Here is a 27,150-nt window from a genome sequence, read left to right on the forward strand (position 1 = left end):
GGGATCCAATACAACTTTAAGCACTTTTCTCTCCTCTTACACTGTCAAAATAGGTCACCCTCATATTTGGTGCTTAGCATTTTAATGACTGAAGGTCAGGCTGACACAGGCAAACCCACAATCACTTATTCCACATTGTTGTGGGTTGGAACTTGCAGTTTATCACCACTCCGCCTTTCTCCTTCCCCGACCCCAACAAAACGAAACCTAATAATATCAGCGAATTTTCTGGCACCACAGACCAAGATGAATAAAATGATTTGATCTAATTTGATCCCGTCCTTGTCTCTCTACCTCCCTGCACATCCATCTCTAACCATAGCATAACTTCACAGTGTTTCTACCCACGTCCCCCCACCGCCATGTTTGAACAGCTTGAATTATATTTTCACTTTTGATGGTCACCGAGAGAACTACAGACAAGATGCAAAAAATTCCCTCTCATTTGCCTTTTGCAAAGCTTCCTAAAGACAGAAGTTTAGAATATTAGCACTAAACACGTATAACTTCAAAAGACTTGCTATTACTTTATGATCACTCTGATTTTATTAACAGTAAGCTTATTTAAAATATTTTTTGAAAGTTAAAGTAAAATAAGTTCAGCATACTTGTAGCATTTTTTCCGTCTCTGGTAACCCATTTTTTTAATAACATGAAGCTTTGAGAAATTAAAGAATTTGGATTTTCCACACGAATTTGATTGATTTCATCCACTGAAAAATTCAGTTCCCTTGCCAGTTCTGTAGAAAAGAAAAAAAGTTACTGAGATTTCAGATTCTACTTTTATCACATATATTTCATAAAAGTAATGCTCAACTGCCACAGAGAAAGAACAAAACAGAAGAAGAAAGAAATTGTATAGTAAAACCTAAGTACAGCCTGGGGCATTAATCTTTATACACTTGATTTCACGAGAAAGTAGTGATCATACACAGGCTATAATTTAACTCTCCTGAGGCAATTATTTAGTTACAGTTAGATTCCATTTAGTGATTGTTTTATTAAGATTGGTGAGCTGTACAAAGAGGATATTTTTGGATTCTTTTAATTCACCCAAATTGTTCTCTCAACTTGAGCAAACTTCATACAAGATACATAGGGATCTACAATTCATAAATATGAGTGGCACGAGAGGCTGGTAGTGCTTTCCATAGGCAATACTCTGCATGACTTCAAGATTCACAAACTCCACTTCAGAGGTTAATGATGCTGCCACTTGTGTAAAAAATAAAAGGGAGATGGCTTTCTGTCCATCTCAATGTATATACTCATATACTCCATCTTGTTAATGCAGAGAGTGTCTCCGGAAAGGTACATACGAGTATGAGTATTAGTGGCTCCCCTGGGAGAGGGAAACGTAGGCGTTAAAGATCAGGAGACTTACTTTTCACAGTGCATTTTGTGTACAATTAAAATTTATCAGGTATGTAGTACCTTAAATGAATATAAAAAGTAAGAAATGGGGGAAGAAATCCTTCCATGGAAAAGGAATTGGTCAAGATTCTATCCTCCTTAAGAAATATTTCCAACAATTTTGCAAAATGCATTCAGAAGCTCAAAAAGTCTATATCCTTTGACCAAGTGATTTTACTTCTAGAAATCTATTGTGGCAATACATAGGGTTGGACACAATGATTTACATACATGAATGTTCATTGTAGGCTTATACGACTGAAAAATTGAAAACAATCCACGTATTGAACAAAGGAAAAGTTAATTAATGGAATGCAGTGGCTTTCAAACTATTTTGATCAGGGCCTACAATTAGAAATACATTGTATATCATGGTGTTGTATAAATGAGAGGAAAACTAGCCTTAATACATGTAACACACAGACATTTTCATTTTCATTCTATTCCATTTCAAAACAAAAACAAAGCATGAACTGATTTCATGACTCACTAATGACACACAATTAGAACAAGACCATTGTAAAGTGCGTCTATTGGTTGTTATTTATCCGTAAAAACTAAGATCAGATAATATTGAATTTTGTAGAAACTATGTAATTACAAATACAAAAAGCAGGAAATTATACTGTATATAATGTTTTAAAAGCTTTTTAGAAAAAATCAAAGTACATTAAGATGGTAACAGTGATTCTGAGGGACAGACTTAAATTTTGTTCTTCTAAATGTTAATTTTCCTAATCTTCATTGAGCATGTAATAATTCAAATTTAAAAAGTTAAATTTGTTTTTAAGTTCTTCATCCGTTTTAAGAGACACTCCTTACAGCCCAACAAGCCCTCACGACGGAAATGTATCCTTTGTCTAGAGACTCAACGAAGAGCAAAGACAGACTGTCACTAAAAATTTTACAGTTTTATGGTTTCATGTCTGGCTGTTCTTGTGTCACATCTTCTCCAAATATTTACTCTGATAGACTAAAGACTGGAATTGCTTATGGAAAATAATCTAATAGTTATGGGCACATAATACTGCAAAATCAACATTTGCTCCAGTGTATTTTCAGATTACAAGGTCCAATGTTACAATATAAATATTAATTTTATGTTAGCAATATTGACACACAACAAATTGCTATTAGCTCTCAACAACCTATAAAGGGTTACTTGGACCACCTGTCTTTTCAGAGCTCCACTAGGTTCCTGGTCATTAGCAGTATAAGAGCAGGGACTGGGTGTAGGAGAGAGGTTTAACATGGACAGGGAGGGGATTTAGGGCATTCTAAGGGAAAAAAATTAGATGACCTTGTTGGCCATTATCTACTTTCATATTCTCCCTTTTAGCACCATAGATAATTGCTTCCCTGTGTATAGAATGTATGTCAATGATGGCATGTAAGATGACTTTAGATATGACAATTAACATTTATTTTGACTATTATGTTTTTTGGCTATACATTAAAAACATACACTCAACTTTATTATAAAAGTTAAAAATGTCTCTAATTCATGTGAAGTAGAATTTTAGGGGTCCAGTTTACATCAAAACTCCACAGCAGAAATGTCCAGTTGACACCGAATTTTATCTTCATCTTTAATGAAGCAAAATCAAGCTAAATATTACTTTTCTACACACTTCATAAATGGTTTCATTCATTTCACAGAACTCAACTGCTTTTGTAAGTTGAATAGATGTATGTATCCTATTTTTAAAATTTTTAGTTCAAAATGTATCACTGTCATCCTTTATTTTCTTGTTTATATAGTTATTGAAAATGGTCCTTATTTTCCATTATCCAAGTGATTAAAGATTTCCTTTTAATCTTTGGCCATAGTCCACTTAAAAGTATCAGGTAAATAAACATATAATCTGTGTATATAATAAAATTTATGAAGATGACTCATGAATGATTAAAATTTGTGAAACCTAGGCATGGATCAATTGATCTGTTGTCTAAGAGAGCTGCTCTAATGGCATAAACCATGTTTAAAATTTTTGAATTATTTAAAAATCATAGGTCTTAGCTAAGTTTTCTTTTACGCCACAAAATAATTTTGCTATTTTGTAAACAGTTATCCTATATTACCAGAAATAGAATTTTGAAGAAAGTGGTTACATTCAATGTAAAATCAGATTTAAATTTCTATTCTTTCATATATATGCATAGAAAAGGCTTTGAAAAATACAGTATATAGGTATTAACAGTAATTATCTCTGGGTAGGTAGAATTATGGGTGATAATATCTTTTCCTCATTGCTTATTTCTGTGTTTTTTTTTTACAACAAACTACTTGTGGATAAGACAAAGAAATTAAGACATGGTACCTGTTTCATTCAGGAGTATACACACTTACCTGTCCAACTAAGTCCCAGGTGATCGGCTACTATTGCCATCCTGATATCTGTCCTTTCACATGGACTCTGTGGACCTACGATTTACAATTTCTTAATTAAAATAATCATCAAGAAAAAACACGACACTGGAAAATTGCTTTTAGCAGTACTCAGATTTTACAGAGAGACTAATGCTAACACTGTACACTTAAATGTGTCCTAATCACCCACATGAACACTTCTCTTTTCACATGGCTCACTTGGTTTCACCTGCGTCAGGCCAAATGTCAGACTACATGGATGCTCAATGTGATGGAACTGAACATGCTGACAAGCTAGCTGCTTTGCCACAGTGATAGAAGTGTTGTGTTGGTGAAAACACCATGATGGGATTTCCACATCTGTGCTTTTACTTTGACAGAATCATATCCATTAGCACATTAAAAAAAAACAAAACAGTTGCTCATTTTGAATGACACCAATATCTTCAGCATGCTTCCCTAGCTGTCTATAGTGTAGTTCGGTTAAAAGGAAGAAAGAGGCGTATATAGACAGCACAGACAGATGACAATGACAGAATGAGAAACTACGGTTAAGTCACTCCACAGGCAATCACAACAGTTCATGCACTAGGGTCTACGAGTTGGAAAGTGTTTACAAACTATGCTCGTTCTCCAGGATGTGAGCAGAGTGCTCGAGAAACCTGACTGCCTTCATTCTCACCAGTCCTCCTACTGCTCCTTTTCTCACTGCCGGCCTTTTCACTCTTTGATTTTAAAGGTGCTGCCTCTGTTTTCTTATCTCTAGCAGACTTCGTGGTAACTGAAGGCTGGCCACCCCGGGAACTCTCGGACAACGACGTGTTTCTTGAAGTACTGTCTTCCTCATCCGACAACTCGGACTGCATCTTTTTTTCTTCTTCAGAGAGGCGGTCCACAAGCTTTAAGGTCTCACCACTAATGCCCTTAAAATATTCAATGGAATGTTTACACACTTCCTTAAGCTGACTTTTCCTAATTTTAACTGTGGTGGTGCTGGTGGTGGTGGTGGTAGCGGTGGTGACACAGGTAGATCTTACCTTTACTGGCAACTTGGATGGAAGTTGTCTGGCCTTGTCTTTCTCTGACTGCCCTTGCTTTTGTGTGGCACATGCTTTTCTAACTGAAACTAGGTTATTATCCCTGTGTGTGTTTTTTACTGGAATTCTGGATTTGACATCTACACATGAAGAAGATGTAAGGGTTTTGGTTTTCTCAGATTCATGAACCTGCTTCATTTTACACACTTTAGTGTTTGGCATATGATTTGGCGGGAAGATATCTTTTGGTGAAGTGGCCTTTATGGGAAGTTTGGATTTTCGCCTAATCCCTATGGATTCCTTTGTCTTTTGCTGCTCTCCAAGAACTTTCTGCTTATCTCTTACACAGTGTCCTTGCAGTACCCCTGTCTTTTTTCCTGATGAGGTTTTCACTGGATTAGCTTTCTCTGTGGTACAAGTGGGTGCAGAATGTTCTGTCAGAACTACTTTACTCGTAATGTTATCTGTCTGGATAGTGGAAGAATCCAAATTGTTGTTGTTATTAAAATTATCTTTTTGAAAATCATGTTTTTCTTGGGGCCTAGCGCCCATGTGGCTATTGGCTGAATTTGCCAGCACTGTTGTAGTTTCATTCTCTACTCCCTGACAACTGGTCATCACAGCTTCTATCTTATCTGTTACTTCTCCAGGGCCTTCTTTCTTCATGGTCATGGTGGATGCAGAAATTCCCATTTTTATAGGCGTGCGCAACTTGGGGTCAACTTTAGAGGTGTTAGTGGCTGCTGATTTCTCCAGGGAGCCACTACTGGATGTGCCTTCCTGACACTCTCCGCTGGTCGGGATGCTGGGGTTAGGTTCGACTGTAGGTGCCTCTACATTCCTCTCTAGATTGGTTTCTACAGTGGTGTCCCCTGACTGTGGCTGTGGTGTGGCAGTAACCATACTTTTATCCCCTTCCCCCTGGTCCCCTGACTTCCCTTCAGAAGTATGCTCACCAATCTGGAAAAATTGGAGCCTCTCTTCAACAAAATCCCTCTTGCTCATGTCAATTGCACCACTGCGAGTCATCTCAAACATTTTTCCTTCATGAAATGGGAAGGGGTTAGGCTCACTAGTTGGGGTACTTTCATCAGTTGGCGTTCTGGCTGGCGTTGTGTCAGGGGTGGTTGCTGGAGAGCGGTCTTCCACAGCCAGACCAAATGGCTTAGTTTCATCTTCCCGTGACTTACTGTCAAACACTTCATCATCCCCTCGGTTATTAGACCAAGGGTCAAAATCTAGACCTTTGGTAGCTACTGTTTTAAAAGGAGTGGCAAATTCTTCATCTACTTTGTAACTGAAATAAGTGTCAGGAAACACTGATCTGTCAGGATGTCTGCCTTCTAGTGTGAAAAACTGGGCCCCTGACTTCTGATCAGTCTTATCAAGAGTCTTTTCAGAGGAAGAACTTTTAGAAGGTGGCTTTTCTTCATCTGGTCCCACTCTTCCCTCCTCCTCGATAACTTCAAGTTTACTTTGGCTAAAGGAGCGGTCAGCTGGCTTCAGAATGCCTTCTGTGTTCCAGACATCTTTCTTAATTTCCATTGTTTGACTTGGGAGTTTAGAATCACTCTCTGTCAAGCCATCATCTTCATCTTGTAGGTCGTAGCCATCTAGGGAGTCAATCTCTGTGGCATCTGTATCATGAGAAAACTCTGCTGTGGTAGCAATGGAACACTCCGTGATGGACTGGTCATTGTTTCCATTCTGGGCAGTTTCATTCTGAGGGGAATCAAGGCCAAGGCCAAATTCGTTATCTTTTCCAGATCCATTAGTATCCAATTCTTTCTGGTTGGAAGCCTTTTCAGCAGAAGCTTTGGATTTTGTCATTTCCTTTTGTTCACTGTCTGCTTCCTTTAATTTGAAGGTATATTTTTTAACCGGGACTGGTTGATAAATAGATTCGTCATCGCTCGAATCACTGACATCGGCCCCAGGAGGAACTGGGGAAGGAGGCTGCACTCTGATGACGGGTTCCGCCAGCTGGTACTTGTCGTGCTCGTCTTGCAGACTGACTTCAATCATTTCGACCTCTCTTTCAGGGAGATAATGATTCTTATCTGACTCAATCTGGTCTGCGTCCAGTGGTGGAGGAGGGGGAAATTCAATATAGGCAACTCTGTTACTTTTGGGTCTTTGGTTAGAGTCTTTGCTCACACTGTTAGGCATTTCGTGTGCAACTGTTGGTCTTTCCTCCACTGTAGTTTGCTTTAAGGAGGGTGACTTGGCCTGATCCTCCTCCTCAGATTCCTCAGAAACCTCGGGAATTGGGCTGGGTTTGCCTGGTATATAAGCTATGAGTGAGTCTGGTGTCTTAGACGTAAATTCATAACTCACTTCCTCTGAACTGGGTGTTTCTGGGGTTAAAGGGCTTTTTCCAGAGCTATCTAGAAAGGAAACTTGCTCTAGAGTATCATCTTCTGGACTACCTTGGGGAGAAGGAGGTTGCTTTTGCTGTCTAGTTGTATAAAAGGTCCCCCTGGTCTCTTGCACTGTCTTACATTCCTGACTTATGATTTTTTTTACACTTCCTTGTTGTATCTCTTTTTCGTATTGCTTCCCCACCTGTACAAAACTGACATAAACAGGTAAAGTTTTTATCTCTTTCCCTCCCTCTGTCTGGGCTAGTGGTGCAACTTTGTCCAATCCATCAACGGGACTATGGTCAAATACATCACTAGAAGGAGACTCTTTCCCTGGGCTAAACTCTAAAGAATCAGGAGATTTGGTGGGAGACATTTCAGTTTCATCAAGAGGTGGGCACAAGCCTACATAACTCTGATGTTTGGAAACTTTGCTGATTTCTGAATAGGTAGCTTTTTCATCTTCTAGAGAATTAAAGTGCTGTGTCTCAACTGTCTCTTTACTCATACTTGATTGGGGTAACTTTGGTGATAGTTCACATTTTGGAAATGAAGACTGCTCACAAAAACCATCGGGAATATTAGAAGACGGCATTCTCCTTTCATCAGCCACTCTTACTGGGATGTGCGACGTTGCTGAGCTCTCACTTCTCCTGGAAGGTTGACCAAGACCTCCACCAGGACGTTCCCCTTCTTTAACAACATATTCCCTATATAAGACTTTTTTGGAGGGAGATTTTACAGTCATTTCTTTAATTTCTGAGAGAGAGCCATTTGTTAACAATTTGTGTTCTCTCTCAGTCACAGACAAAAATTCATTCCTTTGATCAACAATTTTACTATCAGAGTGACCAACGTGATTCTCTCTTACATCATGAACAAGTACATGCGAAAGTTTTTCTTTCTGCGACTTATTGTTAGTGGCTCCAGAACTTTCCCATGTTCTAAAGACCTTTTTGTCCCATGGTCCCTTAGTTGCTAACTCTGAGGTTACATGACATGCCAAGTCTTTAGCCTGTTGTTCGGAAAAATAGTCAGGCACTGCTTTACTTGACATTTCAGTTCTTTGTTTTTTCACATCATCAGAGCCAGAATCATTTACAACAATTTCATTGCTTTGGTCATGCTCATCTTTAGCTTTTAATACCATAAAATCTTTCTGCACAGATACACTTTCATCTGAGAGGTCTACGGCCTTCTGCTGTTTTTCTCTAGCAAAAACTTGGTAGACAGGTAGCTTGCTCTCCTGGAGTTTTTTAACTGGGATTCTGGATTGGCCATCTGCCTTTTTGTCTTGAAGCATGTCCTTACTTTTGGCCTGTGTGCCTTGTTCAAATTTTAACCGAATGGAACTGAGTTTAGATTGTTTGAGCTGAAACCCAGACTGGGGCCCTTCTGGTGCCTTGCTCTGGGAAATACTTCCTTTGGCTTCCTCTGTGGATTTGCTGTCCTCAGTATGTTCAGAAAGAAGCTTCTTCTCCGGGCTGCTAGGCAGACTGGATGCTTTCCTCTCATCAGCTTTGGGGAAGCCTTGTCCGTCATGGCCATGCTGCCTGGCCTTAATCCACTCATCGTTGGATGCCAACAGTTCTGTCAGCAGTACTTTTTCAGAGCTGCTACTGGTAGAGCTTTGAGAAGAGTATTCTTTGCCATTTTTAGGGCGTGGCTTTTTCTCTGGGGACTGCAGTTCATCATTCAGCTTTTCGGTTTTGTCACGAAAAAACTGTGACACTTCAGTCAGTTTTTCTTCAGCTTCTTTCACAGTCCTGTCCACCCTATCTTCATATATCAACTTCTCTCTACCTCTGTCTAATCTGTCCTCAGTGAAGCGCATCCACATGGCATGTTTTGGACTACTAACATCGCCAGAATAGTGCAACACTGTCACTTTATCAAAATGCTCATCTTTAGACACTTTCCCTACACCATTTTCAGACACATCTTTATAGATTTTGGAGAGAATTTCTTTTTTGGGGGCAGTGACTACTTTTTCTCTGGACCGCTTATCAGACCCCTGTAACTCTGAGCTAGGGGGTCCTGCATGGTCTGTAACCGATTCCTCGGTATCAGAATGAGACACATCTAGCTTTTCTGACAGAAGCATTTTCTCAGCAAACCTGTAAGACTCCCCTCTTAGTTCTGACAACTCATCGTCATGGTATTCTATTGAGTGTTGACTCAAAAGTTTCAATGTTTTATAAGAGTCATCAGATACGAGTTGAGCAGAACTAGGGCGACTATCTTCTTCTTGGGACACAGGAGTGTTTACTCTGGAAGACTCCAGATAAGAAGGCAGTGACTCTTCGGCAGTAAGTTCTTCTTCTTCTTGCTGACCCTGTTCCTCTGAACAAGGGAAAGCATCGTGTTTTTCTGGCAGAAAATCTTTTAGGTTAATATCTCCCCGGGATAAGTCTTTCTGATATACATACATTTCCTTTTCTGGATGCTTTTTGGTTTCTCTAATAATGACTTCAGTGGGCTCAGCTTGGTTACCTTTTTCGATGTGGACTTCTATTATACGCTCCAGTTTGGGTTTCATTTGGTTGTCCTTCTCTGCATGCTGGGATGAGGTTTCAGCAGCAGACTTGTGAACATCTGGAGACACTGCAGACTTATGTTCAAACAGACCTGCCAGTTCTTTGGAAGGATCGCGCCCGGACTGAAAGGCCTTCATGATGTCATGGACGGACATGGTTTCTTCAATTCTTTCAGAGGCACCTTCACTGCCTGGTGGAGAATGATACACCATTCTGGTGGTTGTGGTTATGTGAGTCTCTTCCTTCACACGCATGCCTTTGCTCAAAACTCGACTGTGGTCGTCTTCTTCACTACTGGCTTTCATTTGAAAGGCTTTCACTTTTTCTTTAATACTAGAAGTGGTGGGCTTTGGTTCTAATTCCATAAAAGGAGGTGACGGTTTGGGTGACCCGGGTTCCTCTGTTTGGGACGGGGGAGATTCTCCAGCTGAGGGCTCATAGCTCCTGATCACATGAACCACTTCAGTTCTTGTTTCTGTAATGACAGGAGGGATGGGGACTTCGTGAAAAAGTGGTTTAGGACCAGTGCTTTCAGCGCTTTGTGGGGCCGAAGGTGTTTTTTCACTTCTTGTTTCAAAGCCACTGTCAGACAAGGGACTTTTATCTTGGTCATGCTGAGAAAAGTCATCGGGAGACTCTAAAATCGTATCTGTTCCAAAAAAGGAATCTGCCATTTTACATAATTCTTTCTCAGAGGTGGAAGGCCTCATGGAGGCTGGAGGCATTTTGAGTTTGTGTTCCTGCAAAGCCATTGCTGGTTTTAAAATTCTTTTCTGTCTCTCTTCACCATCCTTCTTGGCATCCTCAAACTTGTACTTTAAGTTTGTCAGTGAACTACTCCCAATATCATTTGTTAGGTAATCAATAACTTTGGTCAAATTATAATCCTTTTCGGAAGCAGCTTTTGCTTTTACTTGCACTCTCTCTGGCAGAGACGGAGAATGGCTCGTCGCAGCTTGTCTTGCTTCTCTTATCTCTTCTGAACTAAATTCTGTCCAGTCATCTTCGGGAGAGTGTCCTTTGTCACTCTTTGGTGATTTGAGTGGCCCTTTATTATCTACACACACATCTTTCTTAAGGATTTCACTGACTTTCACCAAGTCTTCCTTTACTTTCTCGACAATTTTGAAAGGTTCTTCATCGTCAATTCTCCCTTCTTTTGGGAGTTCAGGTTGGAATGGCTTCTCCTCAGGCACGTCTGTTTGTAGTATAGCAGTCATGCGCATTAGGTCCTCTTTCATTTCAGCCACGTCTTTTAATATCTCCTGACTGGAAGATAAAGAAGATGGTGTAGACAACTTAAGGGCAGAGGGTGCAAGGAACAAAGATGACTTAACTGGAGATGAAGTTCGACTGTAATGGGGCTGAGGACGTGTCTCCGTAGTCAATGTTTTAATGGGTGACAGCAAGGCTGCTGCTGATTTTGTAAGTGAATTAGAGTCTGGAAGTTTCTTTAATGCTGGTTCTGGCAAAACATTGACTACAGAGTATACTGGCACTGTGATTATTGATGAAGTTACAGATGAGGTAGTTGCAGATATAGACGACCCAAGGGATGTATAGAGTGCACTTGCGGAAGGAGTTCTTAGAGACTGAAAAGCTGATGGTGCTGAAGAAACATATGACCTGAGTGGGGAAAATGGCATTGCTGTCGTGGTAGAAAACACTTTCTCAACTGTGTCTGTAGCCGCATTGACCACAGAGCTCACAGAGTTTGTAGCTGTAGAAATTTTTTCCTGTAACGTGGCAGTGGCTTTGCATCCATTAATTAAAGTTGAAGAGGATGGATACTTCAGAGGGGAAATAGATCCATTGACTAATGCTACCTCTGCATGTCCAGGCATCTGTTTCACAGGAGATGAGAGAGAAGAGGCCATGGTAACTTTAGCTGATGAAATGACATCAACTGCTGATTTAGCTGGAGACATCACTGACTTTAAAGGCGAAGATATTAGTGGCGCCGCTGATGTAATAATTGACTTAAATGGCAAACTTGAGGAATACATATTAATGTTTGATTTGGGGGAGGCAGGGGGTGTCATAGTAATCGAAGACCTCTCCAAAAGAGACCCTGCTGTCGTCACTGGAGAGGTTCGAGAGGAAAACGTAGAATTGGATGCCAGCCCTTTTAAAGGCGAGGCCTCTGTGACTGTGGGAGCTCTAACCAGGGCACCGGAGGAAACCTGGATATTGTATGGAGATTGTGACACCACTGTTTTTATTGGTGAAGAAATTGTCCGAAAAGATCTAATTGGAGATGCCACATCACTAATGGATTTAACTGAAGATGTAGTTGACGCGCCTAAAGTGGATTTGATTGGAGAAGGAGTCGAAACAGACCAAATGGATTTTAACGGAGAAGCTGATGGCGTATTAGAGGAAGAACTTGATAAGGAAGTGAAGCCTGACTTGGCTGGCCCGGGCACTGTAATCGGAGGTGTGGTCCAGGACTGGTATGGTCTTGTAGAAAAGAATGGCTTGTATGAGTAAGAGGTGGGGAGGGATCTTGTTGCTCCTGCACTCCGTTCAACTGTTTCTTAAATTTTAAAATGAAATCAAACACAAAAATCAACAAAAATGGTTGAAAAACAGAGAGACCAGAGAAAAAATTGGTCAGTAAACTTTGAAATATTACAAAAGCAAGTACAATTGTTCGCATGATTTAGGATGGAGGAGGCAAAAGGAACAATTAAGTAAAAGAGGAAAAAAAATTCTACAGACATAACTACTCCAAAGTTAAAAAAAAAAACAAAAACCCAAAAAAAAACCCCAAAAATGAAATAAATATAACACAGAGCAATGTGAAATGAAAGACAGAAAAAGCACGTTGCAAATAAATAGGCCAACAATGAAAAAATAGAAAACATGAGGAAAGAATTAATGATGAAAAATAACCACAATGGAAAACGGTTCCCTTACTTCCTATTGACTTTCTTATGTGCTGGTTTTGAAATATCAGTAGCCGTTCTGTTTTGCCTGTATAGGAACATGTTTGTTTTGTGCAACCATAAAACTCTCATTTTAGTAATTTCTAATGTTCCCTCTTCTTGAACCTTTTGGTGATCCAGATTGCACCTATTTAGAACCATATCCATGTATGTAGCTATACATTAAATATCTAAAAGTCTTTTTAGGAAACCACTCAAGCCTATTTCATGCAGAATCCAAGATAACTTTTAAGTGACAGGCAACTGATGTGCAAACTGTGAAGCCACTGGATTTTTAATCTGTATCTTCCATGCACAATTCGGTTATGCTTTACACCCATAAAAAGCCAATAAGAGCAAGAAATTTTCTGAGTCAGAATTTTAAACAAAAACAAAGAAAAGGAATGTTTGCATTTATCGTTTCCATGCAGTATATTCCTTTTGGTGAGGAAAAAAGAAAATGTAATATGAAATGATTTTAAAAATGCATGTGAACACACACACAAAGGGAAAACAAAACCCAGAAAATATGGTTCATGGTTACCATAAGCAAGCAAAGCAACTGAAAACATTTTATCATGCACAATATATCATGGCAAACAAGCCAATGAAGTAATACAATTTTTATGCCATAGTATGCACAATATATAAACTTTAAAAATACTTTCACAAGAGTATTTAGAAAGAAGAGTACACTTTTTCCATGAGATGTGAAACTTGGTACCTTTTGAGATTTTAGGAAAACATTTCATACTGCACATTAAAAATACATTTGCAACTAGATATATTCATATCTGAGGTTGTCTTCATTATGGATAAAAGCATATAGTTTATCTTATATTTTTTCATAATCTATTATACTTTTAATTCTCAAAAGGTATCATGGGGAAAATCTAAAAAGCACATTCTTATTTTTAACACCCCTATATTTAAGTATCTACAGAGGGACATAGTATTTTTCTGTATATACATATATAATCACTGGCAGGGGTACCAATTCTGGTACCTTCCCAGAAGGGTGCCCATGGGACTCATGGATACCCCAAACACTGGAGCTTCATGAGGTAGGCCTATCATTAGGGAAGGTGGATTTACTACCAGCATTCTTCTGGAAATGGGATAAGAAGCACATGAATGATGTCAACGCACTCGCTGGGGGAGAGCAAACACACACTTAGCCCTCTCTACTTCTACAACTTTAACAAACAAACTGAGTGGTCACAGAAATTTGGGATGCCCGCAAAGGGCTAACATTTATGTCAGAGCTGAGTACAGTCTCACTCCCAGAAAGCACTGGTTCAGAATAATAATGAAAGGTTAAGAGGAGATGAGACTCTGCTTCATCTTTTATACTCTTCATGCTGTGCTCATGCTCATGTGCTCATTGCTACAGTCCAGTGCTTGGATTTGCAGCTACTCCCACAAGGGTGAAAATTTTCATTCTCAGTGTACATTTAAATTCAAACATTCAGCACATACCCTTTGCTAGGCTTACATATTATTCTAAAGAAAAGTGGGGGAACTAAAGCAAATCTCACCCATTCATAACCTCTCTTGGCCATAATTCTCAGTATTATATTGCCAAACTCGGTTAGAAACACCACGTTGCAAGTGGAAGGTCTGGCGATTCCTTCAATTCAGTGATTTGGGCTCAGTCTAATGTCTCAAGAGAATTTATTTTTATAACTACCAGAAACTGGCAGTGTATCTCTCCTTTATCATTGAAGGTTGGCTCCATCAAGCAAAGAAGTCTTCTGCACCACGTCTGCGGTCTTATACTTTGCATGAAACAGCCAACTTACTATTTGGTTACAAATTTTATGATACCCTTTATAACAAAGGGAATTTCTGGATTTCAGGCACTGAGTTACACAAGAATTTATTATTGTTTTGGTGGGGGGGGGGATGGAAAGGACAGAGCGATGAGGGAAAAGCTGCATTTGCTTGGAGTTCTAACCAATTCAGGGGCCATGCATTTTCTTTTAGCCCCTCTTAGGCCTTTCCATTCCTCCATTCACCACCCTTACGCTCTCATTCATAAAACCGAAGAAAGTATCCTTCTCTATGAAAAGACAAGGAAGACAAGCTACATATACCTTAACTGACATTAACCAAAAAGCAGCAACACTTTCATAAGTGGGAAAAATTCAATTGACTTAGCACACACCTGCCTTTATAACTCATTATTCCCCCCCTCCCCCAAATACTTTAGGGACCAGAATAAGATGGGAGTTCACCTGCCTAGAGGGCCTCTGGCCTAAAGTAGCTGGTCCGTGGAGCCTGTACAAAGCTTAAGGATATTGCTGGGGATTCCCAACCAGCTGCCCAGTGAGTGCCTGAGCTTTAGGGCAAACAGTAGTATTCCAAGGAAAACTTCTACCTAGGAAAGGTAGTTGTATTCAAAAACCACCTAGTTACACACACACACACACACACACACACACACACACACACACCTTCTCTGCCTTGTATTAGTAGTTTAATGAGAGTTAATTTCAGCCTTTATGATTTTGGAAGGATTTAGACATTTTGCTAGAGGGAAAAAATTAGATCTGGAAGAACATTCATGCATATAGTAGGGCTTAATTTTTCTTATGCTCCTTGTTTTGTGTCTGAATGTAGACACTTCCCAAGTAGTGAAGGAGCTGGACTCAGAAGATTATATTAAGACCACCAGCATTAAGTAATTTCCTTTTGTACATTTTATGTGCTATGTTGGCCCACAGAAACAAGAATTCAGGAAAGGTGGGAAAAACCAAAGCTGTGGCTCTTCCTGATTAGTTTTCAATAATCCCCTGAACTTGAGTCTCTGCGAGTAATGGGAAATAGCTAGAAAAGATTCACTAATTTGAAAAAAAATTTTTTTTGTACAAATCTTTCTCTGATGGTTAAAGTGGCACCACTATATCAATCAAACACAGTGTTACTCTTATACTCCGACTTCCTATGGGGGGAGGGGAGTACTTGAGGGCTGCAGTGATCACCAGAGGTAATAACTATAAGGATGAGGGAAAGAGAAGGAGGAGGGAGGGGCACAGAGAGAGAATCTATATGAATAGATATGACTGAATGAATCTATACCTTTATACTCGCATGCCAGTTAGCAATGGAACAAAATATTAATAATCACTGAGACAAGAAAAGAGTTTAACCAATCTAGTGATAGCCTTGGAACTGATTTAATAAAAGGCAGGAGGAATGGGCAGAGGGGAGGGAGAAAGAGAGAGGAAAGGAGGAAATAAGAAATCAGTAAACAAATGCTACCTCAAGAAGGTAAGAAAATATAATTCTTTCAAAGTGGGAAGAAAAAGATTCATTACTAAGATATGATGACCTACTGACATAAAGAAAAATGAGATGACAACTAAAGTTACTTCATCATCCTTTTTACCATCTCGCATGGATAGAAGTAAATATTTTCTCTTTTGAGCACAGATTTAAAGCAACATCACTACAACATTATTTCCTTGCATAGTTAACAATCAAACTGAAATCAAAGTTTTTAAAGACAAGCAATAGATGTTTCTAAGTAAAAAACAGTAAAAAAAATAAAAATAATGGCTTTAAAAACTGTTTTGAAGCTAGGATTTAGGGGTGTTTGTGCTTTATATCTTCAACTATGTATAATATATTACTTAGATTTCATGATAAAGTTTTCTTACAGGAAATATTTCTTCTGTCATTGGTTTTCAAATGACCCCCAAACTGAGATTGTATAGAAAAAATGTCTCTTCTTATAAAAATCCACATAGATTAGTAAATGTGTTAGAAACTCACTCATTCCAGGCTCAGTCAAGTAGCTGTAACGCTTACGTAAAGCTAGAGATGCAAAGCTTTGTCGTCTATCTGCTTTTTCAGCCTGGAAAAGAAAAACAAAAACAGACTATATCCAACTTCCTTGTGACAGCTGCGCAGTGTAGAAATATTCTGTAGGATGTTATGTTGATATCTTGTTTATCCTTACTTTTCTTCTTATGGATTTTCCTCATGAAAATGTGATTCTACAACCCCACCCCAATGTCTCAAACAAATAACCCATCGTTTAGCAGATATATGAGCACCAACACAGCAGACTACAGGGAACTACAAATAAAAGACGAGCGTTGCAGAGACTTCGGATGCTGAGCAGCAAATTTTTCCATGTTCATTCATATCGAAAGCACATATATCAATCACAATGTACACTCACTCTATGTGAGTACATTCTAGGAAAAAAGGCACACAAAGTTTATTATTCTCATTACTGCTGTTGCTTCCATATGTTAATAGGCATAAAGTATAGATGAGGAGTTTAAAAACAGGTTAATGCTTTATTAGGAATAATGTTACCGAGTCTTAAGTCTGCTGATTATATTTATTATTACTGAGGGGTGAGTTTTAAAAATCCAATTATCATCTAAGTTGGAGAAATATTAGATAACTTGTAAGGAAAAATTCACTCAAAGCTTAATTGAACAGCTATACCTTTAAATAAATGGCCAGGATAAATTTCTTTAAATAAAATATAAAATGTTTATCAATAGCCACTGAGTACATATTTACATTATATAAAACAAAAGTTGATTTATACACTAAAATTTCACATATTAACCGTGATCTTGATTTCAAAGTTATAACAGTTGATACTAGGTGAAAATATGCACAAATGTATATTTATTTATATATGCCAATCTTTCCCATTTAAAAATATTTAAAGAACTTTAGTTCATTTTTTTAAATCATTAGCTGGATTGTGATTTTATTGAATGTACTGAAGTACTCTTATGTATATGTGGAGGAAGAGTAAACCATTCTTTAAGAAAAATATATACTCTTTACCACACTTAAGCCAAGATCTGCAAAAATATAATAAATACGTTTCCCACATTTCAGCCCTCTGCAACTTCTTTTATACAGATTCAATTTCTATTCTATCTCTGATAGAGTAAAAGCAGAAGTGTTCATATTACCTCATCATCTTGATCTGACTCTGTCTCCTTTTGGTTCCAAGATGCATTGCAGAGACAAGGAATATTATAATGGACAGCAGGGAAAAGAATATCAGGATATGAAAAGGACTCAGTAGGGAGCACAAAATGCAAGCTGATTTAGAAGGCAAAGCAAATCAAAAGAAGCCAACAAAAATTATCAAGAACTGTACATCCACCGCAAATTAATGTGATGTTATTTGAAAGCATAATAATCTATGTGCTACCAGCAGAAGCAGAAGCAATAAACAGAGGACTCCATCATACAAACTGTAAGAATTTGACACCACAGTAACAAGACTTACTCAATCTACACAAAGAGACTAATAAAACTCGAGTTTCAAGATCTTTAATCATGTTACAAAGCATTCCTTAATTGCATACCAAGGGCCCACTTCTTCAACACCAGGGAAAGAAAGTTAAAATAAACCACTATTAAAAGATACCTTTTTATGTGCTGGTAGAGTGATATTTAAGTTGCAAACAGCTGTTTGAGGCAGTCCTTTTGTTGTCTTTGGTTCTTTCAGAAAAGACAGACGACCACAGGGCTCTTGGCTGGTGTCTCTAATCTAGAAGAATTTATGTAGTTGACAATTATGGAAAGGGACTTTTTTGAGGATGCCTGTCTGTACAAGAGCTAAGCATGTTTGTTTTATGGAGCTCTTCAAGAGGCAGGAAAAGGGAAAAGGTGATAATAACAATTACACATCAACCAAGGTGATCACATTTAAACTCAGCAAGATTTAGAATGTTCAATTCCTAGTCTAAACACAGGTTGTTGTGTCTCCTTGTCTTATTCTGACAATTCATTGTGTACTCTGGGCTGTATGCATTTTCTTCCTGTCTAACAATTTCTTTTTCTCAAAGCCTCAGTTTTAGCAACACTAATAATAGCAAATAATAATGATAGTAAATCATTGTCATGTGTCTTTCTGTTCTCTGAAGAAGAAGATGGTCTCTCCAGAATATCCCCGGGCTACATCAGAAATGAAACTTAAATACTAAATTTCGATTTCATCCACTATTATGATTACTGAGCATTAACCAGATAGTATGCATATTATTACTCTAGATTGGTCTTACAAACATTTGTTTAAACATAAATGAGTAGCTCTTTAAATGGTAAAGACTCCTTTAACTAATAAAAAAGATTTCCTATTTGGAAAGTACACTCAGGTAGAAGTAGGGCAAAATCTGACCTTGTTCCTATGAGTTCAAGTTGGGTGGGATATTTCAAAGTGAATAAATCATTAATTCATCTTTTAATTCTCTAGGAGCATTTTTTTTTTTTTTTTTTTTAATCACAGAGTCTCTGTTGAAGACGATTTACCTTGATGGAAAATGGCAGTCTATTTTCTTTGAAAGCATAAAAGTTAAAAACAAGTTGCTGTCCTCCTTTTGTAAGTGGGGCCAGATTTCCATAGCAATCAACATAAATAGGTTTTCCTTCCAGAACCTTTTAGAGAAAAAGAAATACATATTTAATGTTAATTTTAGTTGAAAGAATTTTGAGATTTTAAGTTATATAACATTAAAAGAATGACGTGTTCCTATGCTACATTTGTCTCCTTATTAGGAAATTACTTCTGTGGTTCTACTACTGGCTCACAATTCAATAATTGTAATTGAAAACTGTGTCATGGACATGCACAAGACAGAAGTATATATTTTTATTCTAGCAATTTTAAACATGTTTAAGAAAGGGTCTGATGTCAATTACTTACTCAGATAGACTCTGAAAGGTTCCCCTCCCCCCAACTCTTAGAAGCTTATCCGACGGCTGGGTTTGAGAAAGGAAAATCATAGTGATGTGTATAGACAGTGACCATGAAAATAAGATAACTCAAGTAGCTACAGGAAGCTGGAGACCATGACTTAGAGTCATTAGTACTACACTTTAACCCACTAAGATAACCTCAAAAACACAAAATAATTTGAGAACGAATTTATATAAAAAATTTTAGACAAAAACTAAAATCAATAATGTAGTTGACATTTATAGTGAGTGCTATTATGGTCTCAAAATAAAACCCCATATCTGAGGGATAGAATTGAATGAACTTGTTCTGTATAAAGTACCTCAATATCTTTGCTTCTTGCAACTTCCTCAAAATTCTCTTGCTGCTCTAAAGTTTTGTCCACTTTGTCATCTGTCATGCAGAAACATCGCAGGGAGGATTCTACAGGATCATTCATTTTGGCAAAAACAACAAACTTGGCCATATATGGAACACATATTAATTCTCTGTACAGTTGCGTAGCTAACCCCACAGTTTCTAAAACTTGATGGCAGTCTGCAAGCCAAAATCTGACAAAAACAAAACCAAACCAAAACCAAACATATAAGTATGAAAATGGAGTTATTTAAATGTCATATCTTAAAAAATTTCGCCATTAAAAACATTAGAGTATAAAGGGTACTAAGCCAAAACATTGACTTATTCATTTAAATAAACAGTAAGGATGTTTACTCTGTTTATCAGACACAGAAAATTCTACGTTTATTATTTGTTATAATTTTGCTAAGAAAATGCTAAGGATTTTCTCTCTTTTTCCCATACAATTCTTGTTACCCTCTTACACATACCTGTGACAAGCCTTCTTTTTAAGTAATTTTATGGGACAAAAATCCTACCAGTATTTAGGAATTATTTGCTAAGAATTAGTTGCTATTGGAAGAATCAATTTTAGCTCCTAATGGTTTCCTGTAAGAACTGGGTAAAATGACTTATCCCAGTGAATTTTAAATTTCTGAGTTAGATCCAACGTCACCATCAAAATTACCAAACTAGTACTGAGCACAACACTTTTTACTCTCCAAAAGGTAATACAACTCATTCCTTAGTGCTTTCAGGAATCCTTTATTTCCATACCTGGCTGAAACATTGGTTGTAAAAGAGACACAGTCCTTTATAAATGTCAAAGGAGTCGTCCCTGTGATGTCTTCCCACTGAGCAGGTGAGGTGCCTCCTGTGAGAACAACAGCAGATAGCGTTGACTTTAACATTTGCATTACTGTCCTATTCTTCCCACAAAGTGGGTAACTCGCAAAACTTCAACACTTTAAATAATGACATGCACTGAAGGTAGTTTTCCTCTCTGCTCTCCTTTTATACTTTTACCAGTTTATAGTGATCTCCTTGTAAGATATTATTAGATTAAAATAAATTACTTTTCTGTTTGTTTGGCTACCTATGAATGGCTTAAAATTGGGGTAACAACAATTTCTAAGTGTATTTTAGAAGTGCAATTTGTAAGTGGAAAGATTTGTTGTCTTAGACAATATAATGCTTTTGTTTTTTTAATTTTTAAAAAGGCAAGATCAAGAAAGCTAGGAAGAAGCTCATCTGTACTGCCTGAACCATTTAATGTTCCAGGAAAAAAGGGGGAATCAGACATTAAAATTACTCTTAAAAACAAAACAAAAAAACCCCAACCTATCTTAATCTTTGACTTGCAATTAAAAAAATATATATATTAGGTTGAATAATGAATTGCGCTCTGGATTCCAGGTGTTTATCACAAAATGCGTTCTCCTAAGCCTTGCATATTTAGACTATTAGGTTACATCCATTAACAGAGTAGGTGAGAAGAAGCACGTACTCTGCTCTTTCCCATGCCCAGTGCTCTGTGGGAGCTTTGTTCCCCGCAATGTCCATCCAATTTCCTGTGGTCTAAAGGGTGTGGTTGGGTCCACCACCTCTGTCTAAGTCACTGAGAGATTACCTAGATGCTCCAGCAGATTCAATAATACCTCAAAAACCTTAAAAGGGTGCTAGTATTAATTGTAAAACTAATAGCAAGATAATGATATTACTGAATTTTCAATGAGACATGATTATCAACATCTTAAGGCAGCGATGACAAGGATAAAAGGAATGAGGTAGGTGACGGACAAGTAAAAATGATTCACTCCTTTTTTTTCTACTCATAAAGTTGGCATGCAGGTTTCAAAGGCTTCATATCTCTGTACGGAATTACTGCAAATGCTAGCTTCAACAGAAAGTACAGCAACAACGTAACCAACCTGTAATGCTACAGAGAAGGCGCAGATTGGGTGTCGTGTCCCCCTTGTACCCATTGGATACGCCTTCTCCTGAGGGTGGGGGCACCGGAATGGTCATCGTGATAGGTTTATGGAATTTCCTTCTTCTTGGTTCCACAGTGACAATTGGGCTAAATGTGGCTTTGTTTCCAAGGATCTTTTTCACAATTTCATCTGGAACAGGCTGAGCCTAGTGACGAGAAAGGACCTTACATGTAAGTGGACATTTTCCTCTCAACAGAAAGTTGACTTTTTAAGTGAAGAGGAAAAAACCAAAACCACACAACCCACAAGATGTCTTTCTCCTTCATCCTTTCTCACTATTGCAGGAAGGTGTTAAACAAGCAAAACCCCCAAACAACCTAACACTGTAGCAGGAACCAGTCAGCTTGAGTATTTTCCCAATAGAACACAGACAATATGGGCTTGTGTGCAAAAGAGGGAATCAAATCTCACAGCAGTCTTAGTCTAATCCAAAGGAAAGGACAACAAATGCTGAGTCCAATAGATGTTAAAACTATGCAGGACATTCAGTAAAACATTACAAAGGCAATTTGTACCCATGTAAAAATTGAGGTTTTCAGAGTTACGTGACAAAAAGGCACTCATGATTTCAATTCTAGCCTAGAAAGCCCAACTTCTTCCTTTTGGTGTCTCTTTGCTTTGGTAAAATATTCAATATGGGAGACAGTTGAAGGGAACTTCATTCCACTAAAATGTAAGGTGGTCTCTTTAGCTCCGAGTATTTACCAAAGGCCTTTTCAGGATTTAGAGTTGATTCTAAAAAACCCAACTCCTTGGGCATGAGAAGCCAGCCTCACAAAAAGAACATGAACTTTCAGGGAAACTATTTATTACTATATTAATTAACAACAGAAATTAAGTTATTTCAGGTTATTTTCCTTATTCAATAAGGAAACTGGTTAAGCACGGGTTCAGTCTAACTGAAAGTACTGGTTAAGCACGGGTTTAGTCTAACTGAAATGAACAAATACAGGAAAGACCCTTCTTGCCAAGATTTCCAGTCAGCTTTCCAAACCAAAACAAATTCCAACTGGTTTGGATAAAACCCAGCATTTACGAGTTACTTAAACCCAAATTTCTTGCAAGCTTCACTATTACTAATTTTTATGAAGTGGCATATTATAAACCAAATCAAATATGGGTTGTTGCTTTAATAGTATATTTACTCTTTGGTACTTCAATTCGGCTCCACATACTGAGACCAAAAACCTTTGGTTAAAAAAAAAAAAAATCTTTCATCAGAAACCAGGTAATACTTTGACAGAGAAAAACCCTAAAATACATACCTTTTTAAAATAATCACTGAGCTAACTTTTAATGAATGCTTTTCACTTGAAATAGGTTACTGGTTCCCAAGATGTCCTAATGCTTTGATTAGCAATATCATTAAGATGAGTTACGACTATAGTTCCTGGAGCTCTCTGCATGTACCAAGGAAAACAACTGTTTGTGAACATTACCTGGAGGCCCACTCGGATTCTTTTGGTTAAAGCACCCTCTGGGAAAGAAGCTTGGACAAGGGGTACAGTGGTGCTGCTCAGAATTCCACCTTCGGGACCAATCTGGTTGCTTTCCTGCTTAATCCGGGACACCACTGCAAAATACTGGGGGAAATCCTTAGTGATAATCCTGCAGATCCGCTTTTTCCCTAACTCTTCTGGGCTATCAAGTTCTGAAAAGACAAATGAATGAAAAAGGCGTGAGAATAAGCCTATTTGCACAATACCTTCAGATAAAGCGATGTGTAATTTTGATAGCTAAAAAGATTTATATTCAGTAGTCTAAGCAGAGTTTTTATGATAAATAGAAAACTACAGTGACCTTAAAATAACATCAAGCTTTGCAAAACTATTATAAGATATTCACACATAGTATTGTACAAAAATGTTTCTACTGAACAGGAACAAACATCTTCAAAATCTGGCATTTTACCATATGGACAAATTTCTAGTCTTCAAGAAGAGATACTCCATTCTGTGTTTATTTATAATAATTTTCCCTTAAGCAGCCGAAAATAGGAATGAGCCAGAAAAAAGTAGGGTTCCACAAGAAAGTGAATAAGGACTTACATATTCTGAAAGTCTCTACAACTTTATTTGAAAACCTCTTTAAAATATTTTTAAATTACCCAAATGATTAGTAACATCATCACCAATTTCTGTCTCCCACCAATGGCCCGCCTATGTCAAACTCAACCTATTTACAAATGGACACATCTTCTTCCATTCTGTCTACCTTCAAACCTAGTTCTCCTGCAGTCCTAATTCTTGCAAAGGGTTTACAGTTTGTTCAGTCCTCTTGTTTAATAGCTGTGACTCACTTTCCGTTAATACGTCACTTCTAAAGGTTAAGGTCCAGTTGATTCTCTGTGTTTTGGAAACAGCTTCCTCTCCTGCCACCTCCTGTTCAGGCCCTGCTCTGGCTGCCTGGGTTACTGAGACCACTTCCGTACCATCTCCCTGCCACTCACCTCCCCTTACCCCAGCCCATCCGCTATAGTGCAGCCAGATGCATCTCCTACCTATCAAAAGCCAGATTTTATGCAGCAAGTTGATAGGTTGAATTGAAATAAATGATTTTAAAAACTCTATGAAATGATATTTGAGACTAGCCAAGAGTATTCTAGAAAAGTAGACTTGTGAGGGAGAATTTATGATTTAAAAACTTACCTACAAGTATCATAATAAAACAGTTATATAGAGAGACATATAGGAATATACAACATTATAGACAAATAGGTCAAGGGGACAAGAATAGAGAATCAAGAAATAGATTCAAATTTCTATACGTGTACACAGGTATATATGTAAGTCCATATATATCTACTTATATATCATATATTTAAATGAATATTTTTAAATCAAAGTCATATTTAAACTTCAAATCAGTTTATTTAAAAGGTAGTGTTGACATAATTCAAAATCTATTTGGAAGAACAAAGCTAAATCACTACATATTATCATATGTAAATAAAAATTCCAGCTGGACAAAAGACTTAACTACTTTAAAAAATTAAAATATTACAAAAAAAATCAGAAGAACATATTTTAGCCTTGGTTAGGAGAAGCTTTCCTATACAAAATGGAAAAGCCAGACGCCTAAAAGGAAGTTTTGACTACATAAAAATATAAAGCTTTCTATGATAAAAATAGTAAAGACAAATAGTAAAGACAAAAGGTAGATTGGGAAAGATAATAAGCCACACACACGACAAATAAAGGATTAACACGCTCAATACTAATGGCAGCTACAAGTTGGTAAGATGAGAAAGGCAAGAGAAAATGGCAAAATCTTACAAACAAGCAATTCACAGAAGCTGAAAATGTCAATAAACATATCTTAAAATGTTCAGACTTGATAATTTACATGGAAATACCAATTAAACCAGATACCATCTCCCTGCACACCTGCTTCTTGGTAAGATTAAAGACTGATAACATCTTGTCCAGAGAAAATTTTGGGAAAACAGGTACTTTCACTCATTGCAGGTGGGGTATGAATGACAACAATCTTTTGACAATGTGATTGGGCATCATCTATTCAAAATGAAAATGTGCCTGTCTTGGGAGCCAGCCATCCCATTTTCTCACATCTTTCTTACAAGCACATGCAAAGCAGCATTGCTTATAATGACTAAAGCCTGAAAGAGCCCACATGCCCACCAATAAGGGAATGGTTATAGTAAAAGTCACGGTTCATCCACATTCTAGACACGTCTGCGGCTAGTAAATAGAATGATTCAGATTCATTCATTTACCAAGTATTTACTGAGGACCCTCTATGTGCAGGCACTAGTCTAGTCACTGCAGATGTAGTAGAGAGCAAACCAAAGTCACTGCTTACATGATTACCTTTTTATGGGGGAAGGGCACCATTAAACAAACATGAAGAAAAAAATAAACTGAGGGGAGGAAATAGAATGTGACCAGGGAGGGGGGATAGGGAGGAGAAGTTATTATTTATATGGATGATCAGGAAATACCTCTCTGGGGAGGTAACAGAGGAGAGATTTGAGGGAAGGTGGGAACCAGGCAGGTAGTGATTGAAAAATATATATATACAGTGAAGACAGAAGCAAGATATAGAGCAATATGCATAGTATGATTCTTATTAGGAAAAATAAATATATCTGCATATTTGTATGTTCTTACAAGAGAAATTTGTATAAGAAACATTCTAAGCCATTAGCACTGGTTACTTTAGCAGGATGGTAAATGGAGGAGGTGGTGAAACCTTTGGGTTTTACTGGGGTGGTTTTACTTGTTACAAAATAAAACTGAAAACTCCCAAGCTCCAGGGAGGGCTGTTGGTTGTTTTTGTTGTTTGCTACTCACATAAGCCTCTCTTCATACCTCTGATACATACAGCACGTCCTACCATCCCTGAACTATGAACATGTCTGCCTCCTTTATTAGATACACAGGCTGAGATCATGGCTTATTCCAAACAGAAATTTGTAGAGTGGTAACATGGATGGTTAGGTAAATGGAGCAGTGACATCTTCTCATTTTACAGATTACCCACCAAGCTCTGAGATGGGAGCACCAAATTAATTGGGAGCACCAAATTAATTGGGAGCACCAAATTAATTATCAACTAGGAGAGAAATAGGGTTCAATCCAGATTAAAAGTGAAACTGGCATTTTGGTCCTTTTTGTTTACTAACCATCTCCTTCCTCTGTGTTCTGTCCAAACTTAAATACTGAGTCCCTAATGAAAGAAAAATAAAACAAAGGTAAAGAATAAAAAAGAAAATTAGTATAAAAAAAAGGAAAGAATCAAACAGTTTTTTGCTCGAGAAAATATACTGGGAAAGTTTTCACCCGTTCAGGAATTGACAGAAAATACAAGACTTTCCATACAGAGCAGATATATTTCCATTTTCATGATATGGCTTATTTTGAAAGTCTAAATTCTCTGACTTCATAACTCATGCTGCAAATGAGAAAGCTCCGGTAATTTGGTTAAACTGCTGTGCAGTGCACCATCATGAGCTAAATATATATATATATATATATATATATATATTTTTTTTTTTTTTTCTTTTCACTTTCCACCTCAAGCTTGTGATTATATTCCCCTTTAGAAACGGCTTAGGACTCCACAGAGGATAAGCAATTTAAGAAGACTGACATGAAATTACATCCTTCAAACAAGACAGACTTCCTGACTGCATGTAACAAGCTGTATATCCTGTGAATATGAACTTTACTCAAGATCAATCTGGACTTGCCAGGGGGAGTGAGGCACCTTTTGGGGACCTGTGGTAATAATATGCACTGCTGAGCTGTTTGTGTGTAAGTATTGTTGGAATGTGTACATGCATTTGTGAGGAGTTAAGGCCGAGACAGCTGTATCACCCCTGGAAACTAATAGCAATGGCTTGGGAAGAACTGCCATTTTGTGTAGTGGAGGCAGCCTGGCCTCACTTATGTTGTATGACCTTTGATAAAGCATTAAAGTCAC

General features: G+C 37.8%; 1 protein-coding gene across 32 annotated transcripts in view; it reads right to left on the minus strand.

Moving 5' to 3' along the window:
• Positions 1-27,150, minus strand: part of ANK3 (ankyrin 3) — a 591,144-nt gene that overhangs the window by 27,030 nt on the left and 536,964 nt on the right. For 24 of the 32 annotated variants that reach the window (XM_074339473.1, XM_074339469.1, XM_074339468.1 and 21 more), the window contains 11 exons: positions 23,145-23,356; positions 21,643-21,850; positions 20,489-20,585; positions 19,695-19,923; positions 18,946-19,071; positions 18,062-18,184; positions 17,598-17,624; positions 16,426-16,507; positions 5,778-12,257; positions 3,764-3,838; positions 609-740 (listed from right to left, as the gene is read on the minus strand). In XM_074339473.1, the coding sequence (XP_074195574.1) occupies positions 609-740; positions 3,764-3,838; positions 5,778-12,257; positions 16,426-16,507; positions 17,598-17,624; positions 18,062-18,184; positions 18,946-19,071; positions 19,695-19,923; positions 20,489-20,585; positions 21,643-21,850; positions 23,145-23,356 (7,791 nt within the window). Of the gene's footprint in view, positions 1-608; positions 741-3,763; positions 3,839-4,466; positions 12,258-16,425; positions 16,508-17,597; positions 17,625-18,061; positions 18,185-18,945; positions 19,072-19,694; positions 19,924-20,488; positions 20,586-21,642; positions 21,851-23,144; positions 23,357-27,150 lie in introns of all 32 variants that reach the window. The other 8 variants (XM_074339475.1, XM_074339476.1, XM_019731810.2 and 5 more) reach the window with 5 other exon arrangements.

This window comes from Rhinolophus sinicus, linkage group LG07, assembly GCF_036562045.2.
Source record: "Rhinolophus sinicus isolate RSC01 linkage group LG07, ASM3656204v1, whole genome shotgun sequence".
Lineage (NCBI taxonomy): Eukaryota > Metazoa > Chordata > Mammalia > Chiroptera > Rhinolophidae > Rhinolophus > Rhinolophus sinicus.